Source organism: Cariama cristata, unplaced genomic scaffold (assembly GCF_000690535.1).
Source record: "Cariama cristata isolate BGI_N322 unplaced genomic scaffold, ASM69053v1 scaffold12485, whole genome shotgun sequence".
Lineage (NCBI taxonomy): Eukaryota > Metazoa > Chordata > Aves > Cariamiformes > Cariamidae > Cariama > Cariama cristata.
This window is the reverse complement of record NW_009615866.1, coordinates 77,922-88,428: the sequence shown is the minus strand read 5'-3', so window position 1 is coordinate 88,428 and position 10,507 is coordinate 77,922. Positions and strand designations below refer to the sequence as shown.

General features: G+C 37.5%; 1 protein-coding gene across 1 annotated transcript in view; it reads right to left on the bottom strand.

Moving 5' to 3' along the window:
* Positions 1-6,498: 6,498 nt before the first annotated feature.
* Positions 6,499-10,507, bottom strand: part of LOC104161508 (chromosome unknown open reading frame, human CXorf30) — a gene marked incomplete at its 5' end in the record, with an annotated part of 52,263 nt that continues 48,254 nt past the window's right edge. The window contains one exon of the mRNA XM_009699978.1: positions 6,499-6,720. Within this exon, the coding sequence (XP_009698280.1) occupies positions 6,499-6,720 (222 nt within the window). The remainder of the gene's footprint in view (positions 6,721-10,507) is intronic.

Sequence of the window (10,507 nt, the reverse complement as noted above, 5' to 3'; positions counted from 1 at the left end):
CACAGTCGCCCGCAACATCCTTCTCTCTAAATTGGAGAGATATGGATTTGATGGATAAGGAATTGGCTGCATGGTTGCATCCAGAGGGTAACAGTCAATGACTCAGTGTCCAGATGGGCATCAGTGATGAGTGGTGTCCCTCAGGAGTCTGTGTGGGGACAACTTCATCAATGACTCAAACAGTGGGATCAAGTGCACCTTCAGCAAGTGTGGAGATGACAACAAGCTGAGTGGTGTGGTTGACACGCCTAAGGGAAGGGATGCCATCCAGTGGGACCCAAATGATCTCATGAAGTTCAACAAGGCCAAGTGCAAGATCCTGCACCTGGGTGGAGCATATCCCCAGTATCAACACAGACTGGGGGATGAAGGGATTGAGAGCAGCCCTGCCGAGAAGGTCTTGGGAGTACTAGTGGATGAAAAGCTGGACATGAGCGAGCAATTCTGCTTGCAGCCCAGAAAGCCAACCATGCCCTGGGCTGCATCCAAAGCAGAGTGACCAGCAGGTCGAGGGAGGGGATTCTGCCCCTCTGCTCTGGTGAGGCTCCCCCTGCAGTACTGCCTTCAGCTCTGGGGTCCTCAGCACAAGAAGGACGCGGACCTGTTGGAGCAAGTCCAGAGGAGGCCACGAAGATGATCCGAGGGCTGGAGCATCTCTGCTGTGAGGACAGGCTGAGAGAGTTGGGATTGTTCAGCCTGGAGAAGAGAAGGCTCTGGGGACACCTTAGAGCAGCCTTCTCGTACCTAAAGGGGAGGGACTTTTTAATAGGGCCTGTTGTGATAGGACTAGCTTAAACTAAAAGAGGGTAGATTCAGACTAGATATAAAGGAAAAATTTTGTTATGATGAGGGTGGTAAAACACTGACATAGGTTGCCCAGAGAGGTGGTAGATGCCCCATCCCTGGAAATGTTCAAGGTCAAGCCAGATGGGGTCTGAGCAACCTGACTGAGTTGAAGATGTCCCTGCTGATTGCAGGGGCATTGGACTAGATGATCTTTAATGGTCCCTTCCAACCCAAACTGTTCTGTGATACTTAAACCTGAACAGTACTAGAAAAACATACCCTGTACTCATCAAAGAATAGGGAAGTTTCACACCTCGCCCTGAAGTCTGTCTGTTAACAGGTCATCAGGAGTTCTATTTTTCATAAACTAGTTTCTTCAAAAGGAAAACCTGTTTTCTGAGATGCTGCTCTTAGAGAAGCTTGTGGGTGGAGGAAGTTGTTTCTTACAACTTTTTTAGAGACAACAATTGCAGGTTTTCCTTGATTTGTACTGTACGTTTTTCACTCCGGTATTGTACAAAGTAACCAGGACTGAGGAGCTGTGGAGTCAGGACACAGCTACCCTTCACACCTTATAGTCACAATATTAGGCTTGTAGGCTACGGCAAAGATACGCTGCAAACCTGTTATTAATGGAAAAACTGAGCCTTTGATTTTTGTACAGATTGGTAAATTTTGTCACCTCATGTGATGAACACCAACTCTATTCATTTAACAAGTGGCAGGATTTTGCTTTGTTGCCTTACCCTTCTCTTTACGTCTGATTTTCTTTTGTCACCTAGACTTGTGCCAGACTGATTTGGTGGCATCTGCTGTGTATTCTTATGGTGGGATGAGCAGTGAGTTGTCAGGTTTTCCACTGACATAACTGGGGTTGTTTTAACTGTGAGAAATTGGATACTTTGCAGAAAATATGTAAATATTGGAATAAAGAGGAAAAAAAAAAAAAACAAACTCAAAGATTCTCCTTGCCCCATGTCTTTCCCTTTATTTCTCTAGCCACCAAGCAGTGCTTTTTGGACAGACTTCTGTACGGTGACCTTGGCATCCATGTGCTGCTATGACCTCACCACACTGTCGCACACCATGGTCTCAAAATGTAAAATATCCTACTATAGGAAATTTGACACTATCAGTATTACAATAACTGCAGTAAACTGTGGAAGAATATGTTTCATGTCAGTGGAAGCAGAAAAGCTAGTAGATGAATTGGACTCCTTTTTAGATGAATCTTCTATGGATCAGCAGGTTTATTCAGTGTTACTTAAAAAGCAGTTAACATTCCATTAGCAACAAACTGATCTGTGTCAGCAGTAAAGCACTGTTCAGTCATTTATTTTAGAATGAACAGTCACTGCAGGGAGAAATAAAACTATTAAATGTCTCACAAGCAAATAAATAGTAAGGCAAAGCCAGGGAGTTTCTTTCTTATTCTAAATATTAAGCCTTTCTCCTAGGAATATTTATTAATGTACAGTGATTTTTTTTTTTCCTATATATGTATCTCTTTTTTGTCCCCCCGCCCTGATGTTTGCTATATGCAGGATGACTCAGAAGTTTCTGTTTCTTCTGATAGTTTGGGTTTGTCGTCAAAGAGAAAAGAAGTGCATGCTCAGATTTGTCAGATTTGGCTGCTGCCATGTTATTTTATTCAAGTAGGAACATTGTTGGTTCAGCATTACGTCCTCTGCTAATCTGGCTTCGGTCCCAAAGAGCTGTCTTAAAATAATACCTTTCCTTGCAGCTAGCAGTAGGAATGTACATGGCCCCATGCCCCGACGGGCTCTTTACCTGGTGATGATTACTTTCTGTGCTTCAAGCAGACTTTATCTCTCAGTTCTCCTGACTTGGACAAAATCTGCACTGACACAGGAGTTAATGTTAGGCTCTTATTATTCTTGAAGGGCACGTTTGATACTCTAAAACCTTTTTATAACTAGTGAGATCAGGTACAAAATAGTCTTAGAGTGTCACTGATACCATGGCTAGGCAGACACAAGTAGAACAAGCAATCTTGAAGTCTTCCAAGTTATGTGGCAGCAAAACCCACTCCAAGTTGAGCTGCTGATGGCAGAAATCCCAAAAATGTTTCCATGTTAACCTTGTGTCATCCTCCTATGTGGTATTGTGCCAAATAAAGCTCAGCCAAACATCAAACAATTAGAATTTTGATTGCTTTTGTATTGTTTTGAAGCTAGTGCTCTGACTGTACAGTCCTGCAACCCGCTGAGGCAGATTGTCCCCACTACTGGATGTGTCACATAAAAACAGGAGCTCAATAGTTGCAGAAGCTGTATGGTATTTTAGTAATAAATTTAAACGTAGACCCCCCCTTCCCAAAGTAATCAGTTCTACGTTACACAATAATGTTGCTTCATAAGGTTTTAATCTTTTTTTTTAATTGTTCTCAAAGATGAATCATTATAGAGAGACATAAAGAGACAAGGGAGGAAGAAGTCTAAACAAGCAGGTGGTGACCAGGGTGGTTAGCCAACTGGTATTTCTGGGGAGCCCAGTAACAAGCAGATGCGCAGCTGACTTGTCTGTGTCATGTAAGACTAAGATTAAGACATTGGCTTTGTGATACTGATTTCAAAATTTTGTGATTTGACATTTATATATATCAAAATATGTAAATGGAGTCAGTACAAGTAATTTTAGATCTTTAATCAAAATTAGCAATTAGAAATGAAGAGCTATTATTTACAGTAATAACCAATGTCCCCCCCCATTTCCCTGAGATTCTGCTCTGCCTGCACAGATCAATGTGAAGGGAGATACTCCTTTTTTCATCCTTTTCAGAAGAAAAGGACCCTGATGAGTGTTTCTCCTCTAATGTGGAGAAACAAAGTCTTTTTTTTTTTTGCTTTCCGTTTCTGCTAGCGGCTGCTCTGGTGTGGCCTGAGAGCATAGGAAACATTGTGAGGCCTTCTTCAAAAGCCATAACCTCGAGGCTGTGTTCATTCTCTCCCATTTCCTTGTAAGAAGATTATGATAATAAATAGTAATTTAGAATGAATTCTAAGCTAAGTCACTTGGACCGCTTTTTTCAGACCTGAGCCCTAACTGCAACAACCGTGTTTAGCCCTCCCTCCAGTAGTTAAACTCCTCTGCAGATCACGTTTGCAGAGGTGTGGGGTGATGGCGAGCAGCTTGCCCGGCTGTTCTGGAGCTCAGATTTAATGGTGGGTCCAAAAGCTTTGCAGTGAATTCTCCAAATTTAAATAACAAGAGCAGCATTCTATCATCTTTTCTCATGTCAGTTCTTTCCTTCCATGAGTTGAAACTCTAAGGTTTTCAATATGGCTCAGTGATTCTAGTGAAAAGGAGAGAGCAAGGGATGAATAAAATTGATCATTCTGGAAATCTTCCAGTACTGCCGCTTAGAAACTGGGGTTTTTTTTTAAGAGATATACTTAAAATTAGCTCTTGTGTTATAAAGAATACAACCACATCCCTGACAGAAGTGCAAAGCATCAAGCTAGGAAGTAAAAAGGAATGTATTTTTATAGACTGTTTATATAGTCAGTGTAATGCATAAGTGCATGCAGATAATACATAAAACATTGTAGATGTTACAACCACACATATACAATGGTGTTTATTTAAATCACCTTTGCAAGTATGTTCTTAATATCAAAAGAAATATTTATAGTTCTGTTTAAACTCTGTAATAAATAAGAAAATTGTAATACACTTTAATATTAGGTACAAATTCAACTGATGATGGCATATCTTGCATAACTCATGAGTGACCCTGTACACATTGGAAAAAAAAATAATGTAATCTGGTCCAGAAAGCATAGATTATGCTTCCCTTTTAAGACAGATAATATAAGTGAACTGCACCTTTGAAAATGCCCCTCTGATAATATATTATTGGATATTATTTGCTTCTGGATTTTTTTTTTTTTTAATCTTTGAAAATCTACTACATGTAGCAGCAAGTGCAGGAGGCAAATTGTGAAATAAAATTTCTGGAGTGAGTACCGCTGAATTGTTAAGTGATTCACCTATATGTCACCTGTTAATCCATCCCTGGTAGAACTGCAGAGTTTTGAGCATCTTGCAAACAAGTGTCATTTTAAATAGGAAAGCAAGACTTTAAAAATGTGAAACAAGGAAAACAAAGCTTTTACAAAAAAAAAGTTGTCACTAAAATATTTCCTGAACACCAATAATCAGTTGTGAAACCATTGCATATTTCTTATCCATAAATTCTGATTTCTTACAGTCAGAGAAATACTTGCTTCATTTATATATGCAGATAGAGGCTTCCTATGAAATCTAGCTGTATTGTGGTCCCAGTAGCATTTAGGATAAATATTGCAATAGCTTCTTAACGTCTTTTAGATATATACCAGATATCACTATTGACAGTACCTTTCCTGTGTTGTGTACTGAATTTGTAAGGCAGACTTTATTCTTGCTTCAGATTTCCTGGTTTCTGACCAAAAAGGGGCACGCTGCATTTAAAAGGAGACATTAAACAGTGCCATTGCTGTTTTATAAGTTCCCAACATTTTCTGTAATAGCTTCTCTAAAATGTGTGGCATAAACAAAATCCTCAAGCACACTGCGGTAAAATGGTTTTATTGGTGCTCATTTACCCTGACCTACATAGGTTGTTCTCAAGCTCCCCATTCCTGAGCAATGTTGCTCATTCTGTATCTGTGCCAGGAAAGCACTTAATCTGTGCGAAGCCTTTTTTTTTTTTTTTTTTTTTGTTAAAGTATATTCCACCATCAAAATAAAGGCACAAATACAATTTACGTTCTATTAGTAAAATGAGGGAAAACAATCTCAAGGAAGAAAGAAGGCAGGAGTTACCCATCCAGTGATCTTACAAAGCATGTCTGCATAGATCTAATTTTCCACGTTAAGAGCAAAGAAAGCCTGAATACCTCTCTAAAGCCACCCGTGGATGGAAAACATGGAAATGGAAACGCATTATGAATGGCATCTCTTATTTTAGGGAAAAAACTAAAATCTGGGTCTATTCCTCGCTGACCTTCTATATTTCAATGCTTTAAAGCACTCTCTAAAATTTACTCAACACAAAAATACTGAGGGAGGATGCTTTATTTTCATTCCATGTTAGTATAATCGTCTAAGATTTTTGAAGTGTTATGTGATGAATAAATCAGGATTTTTATTTTGGACAAAGCAAAGATGTCATAACGAATGAAATTTGCCAAAGCAAGAGAATCTGAAAGGCAGTGAAGCTCTGGACAAATGACATGTAAACATGTTTCACCTTAGCAAAATATTGCAAACTTCGGGTACAGATTTTATCATGAAAGAGATCAGGGATTGGTTTTGCTTGCTTGGTTTGCATGAGTGTAATATGTTGAACATCACACAGAACATTCATTAAAGCTTCCTATTAAAATCTTACTAAATTAATATCCCTTAGAAAGCAAAGCATTAGTTTGAATTCCCCAATTTTTAAGTACATTTTTTTCCACTCAAAGTTTTTTCTCATTAGAACTTGCTGACATCTGTATGATATACATAAACTGTTAGGTATGCATCCAAAATTCCTTGTAGAAAAATAATATTACTAGAGCTCAGGCACTCTGAATCTTCCATGTAAAGCATACAATCAATGCATACAATATCTGCTTTAATAAAAAAATACAAAAAAATCTTCTTTTTATCTGTAAAATTTATTTGACAAAAAATATACTATCCTGCCGAAACAATAACTGATCATAACTTTCTGAATTTTCTCCTCAGGACCAAAGGTGCCCCTTTGATTGGTGAGGATGCTGCTGTGGTTATAAGTTTCAGATTTTCACGTATAAAATTGCGCTGTTGAACTGTGGCTGGTCTTATGTAACTGCTGGTAGAAACAACTTTTGCTGGCCTTGTAGGAGGTACAGTCTGTGGAGGCAGTCCGTTGATTTTATAAGTCCACTGCATCGATGGTGTCTGAAAATAATGAACAGGGACATAGAAGAAAAAATAAAATCAGTGATCAAATACCTTGAAAAATTGACAGTGATTTACCATGCTACATTGGTTTAAAAATATATTTATCCTTTTCTATGTAAGGTACTGGAATAACACAGAATGAGAATTGCACTCCAGGAACACAGAGAACTGAAATCACATTTAACTTTATTCATGACCAAGCATAACAAAGATGACAAATTTAGTTTCCTGGCTGATCTAAAATTCCTTTTTCATTTAGTAAAACCCAAAGCTTTGTATGATGTTCAAAGGTATATTTTCCATAGTACAATATAAATGCCTTGGGTTTATACTGTAGGATTTATTTGCAGCTCTGGTATTGGTAACAATGGTATTACTAAATGGTGGAATTTTTGCATTAAAATAATGAACAAAACTAAGAGAAAAGAATTCTGAGTATACACAAGAGAATTGCAGCTTCATGTTGAAATCTCTAGTTTGAAGAATATTTATGCGAATTGAAAACGACACTCTTCATTTGCTTTGTGTTTATAACTGGTCTCTAGGAATGGAGCATATGTTTCTCTGTCATGTCTTGTAATGCTTGAGTACTTGAGTCTTACCAAGTACGTGATTCTTATTCTTACTACACATCCCACCTATCCATACTTAAGCAGTATTATTTCTATGTATATGAAGGCTACACTGCTGTCTATCTCCCAGGTTTCATTTGTGTCCTGAAGCAGAATTTTGGTTGCTAAAAACTCATGTCTAACTATTGCAGATCTTTCAGGCTCTCTAAAATCAATTTTTTTTTCCCCAACTGTGTCACCTTAGTTCTTGAAAACAGGTCCTTATTCCAAGTCTTTAGCATTTTCCTGTCATTACATCTAGGAAAAGGTCTATTTGTGGTTTTTAGTTTTCTGTTCCCCTCTTCTCTTAAAAAAAAACAAAAACAAACAAAAAAAAAACAAAAAAAACCAACAAAAACACAAAAAAACCCACACCACCACAAAAAAAACAACCACAAACACCAACGCAAAGACAAAAACCAACAGAAATATTATGAACCCCAAAGATTTCAAATGATGTGCGAAAGAAAGACAAAAGCGTTGCATGCCCAATTTAGATCATTGCAAGCAGTTTTGCATTCATGTTGCAGCTATCCAACAGGACGAAGTTTCAGACCATTAAACTGTAAACCCTTTGGCACAGGCTTTGTTCTCTGCTGTGTACTTATACAGCATTTACACTGTTTCGCATATAGGCTGCGTACGCTGACAGCTCTTACATGTCATCACCATATGAATCTCTGATTGTGGTGGTTCTTGCTAGACAACTGATTTTAACCAATATTTGGGCAACTGAATATATATTTTTCTGTGCTAATGTTGAAATTATAGCTGCGTTTTTGCTGTGTATTCTTAAACATTTTTTAAAACCTCTACTTTAGAATTGGCAGTACTGATTTTGCATAGTGTCTTCTAAATGAATTGCCTTATTCAAATAAGATTAGTCAGTGTGAGCTCTTAATAGATATTTCACCATGCATGCATAATTTTTTAAACTTTCATTACTATTCTGCTAAAATCAAAATCTAATTTAAATTGAATATTATTCCTGTGTAAAACAGGCAGATTAACTCATCTTTATTCTCGATCTTATCTAATACTGTGAAACAATCTAGTAACTCTACTGACTGTAAAGATAGAATCCAGCAAAAGCAGGTGTGATACAGGCTAACATCAGTATCTTATATCCAAAGATAAAGTTGTCATTTAAGTAAATAACTCTCCAAAGTTAGCTAATTGTTTTATTAACTTCAATACAAGATGAAATGCTTTATCTTTCTTTAGTACACTAGATGAGCTATTTAAGTTTAAAGAAAATTTAATCTCAGGGTCATATTCACTGTGTGCAACTCTCATTGATCACTTCGAGGTCAGAGAAAAGATCTGATAGGTGTTTCAGTCAACGACTTGAACTGAATATTAAGTTACTAAAAAATCATTTCTGTTCATGAAATCCACACATATTGTAACTTTACTGTCTATAGTGTTAGTAATTGTTTGAAGTGAGATTTCAACAAAAGTGGTAGGCTATACTACCTCTCAACTCCATTTATCATCAGCATCAAAAAACTGATATAGCCTTTTGGGTAGTAATAACCCTTTTCTAATTTTGTTTGCTATACAAATATCCTAGATTGTACGTCCTGTGGAAAAAAACTTTGTGGCTTGACTTGGTGAAAAAAGCCGCCTATTCTGTTGCTGCTGTAGCCTGTGTCAGGTGTCGTTCAGTGGCAGGAGAGATTGCTTTTTCACGGATGGAAACCCATTGGCTCCAATGGGGAAAATGTTGTGGGCATTATCACAGGAACCGTTTAGATAGGATCTGTCAAGCTAGAAGGGGGAAAAAAGCAATAACAACAAAAAAACCCCACCCTAAATTATCTTGAGCTATAGTAGTCCATCTATTGTAAATTATGTGCTATCAGCCTAGACAGCTGGAGACAATCACTGTGAAAAAATTGCATTTATGTACTAATTTACTCAAAGATTCTCATTTTAGTTCAGTGTTGTCTGCTAAAGGGGAAACAAGTGTTGCACGAATGGACAAGAGTTACTGTAACTGCCAACGTAACTTGGGTTAGTGTTTGTTTAGCACTAGAACCACCTAGAATTCAGTAATTTTCAGAAAACCTTAGATACCCACAAATGTCTACTTCACTAGAATATTTAATTTCCAAGGGCAAAATATTAGGTTTTAAAATGGTGCTGAAGCCATAAGTACTTTTTTCAGGATAAGGCTGTACAGCTGAACTACAACAACTATTCTAACCAATATGAAAACTGCAGCAAGAGCAAGTCTACCAAGTTAAGAGTCCGTGCAAGTCCCTTGAAGTTGCTACTTTGGGTTTCCAGGTCAGACAAGTTTCAGCAAAGGAAAAGATGGATCGAGTTTCAGAATTTTCTGGAGCGGTGGAGAGGAGAGAGAGACTTCGAAAGGTCATCTATATATGACCATATAATTATGACAGAATATTTGATTTACAAGCTGTATTTACTTGCCTAAGAAGTGGGTCAAAATTTCCCAAATCAGAGGAACTCTTCCTATGCTTAAGGCAGTGCAGTTTATTATATCAAATTTGGAACAATTCTAATACTAGCACTGGTAGTAACAAAGTCTAAAGATTAACATATTGAATCTACTACAATCTACACAATCTCCCAGAACAGAAATATAAAAAGGACTCTCTGCTAAGAAGATGTATCTAATATAAACATAGGTATTTAAGAATCCCAGGCTCCCTGCAATGCATCTCTAGGCCTTGTGCACATGCAATTTAAGAAGACCAGACTACAGTCTGAATGTCCTTGACAGTCTGAGGGAGGTTTTCTTGTTGAAATGAATGACTTCCTCTTATCAAAACCTCAAAATTCCTGATCCCCCTAATCTAATTGAAATATGGAGAGAAATAATTTGGCTCACCTGGTTGGAGTAATGGTTATCTGCAGAGCTAAATCTTTCTGAAGATTTTAAAGAATTAAAAAGTCAGATGCATGCTGCCACTTTTTACTAAATATCAGAAGTTATTCAAGTAAATTATTTAACTGTCTTGATTGCTGAGTAATGTTCATGAAGTAACTTATACAGCAAATACTGATAAGAGTCATCAAATAATTTATATAAAGTGTATTTTTTGGTATTCAAACCATTCTTACAGATGGCTCATGATTCATAGAATTAATTTGCAGAACACAGAGCATCCATGTGTATTCACTGGAGGCTGGAAGTGCTGCTG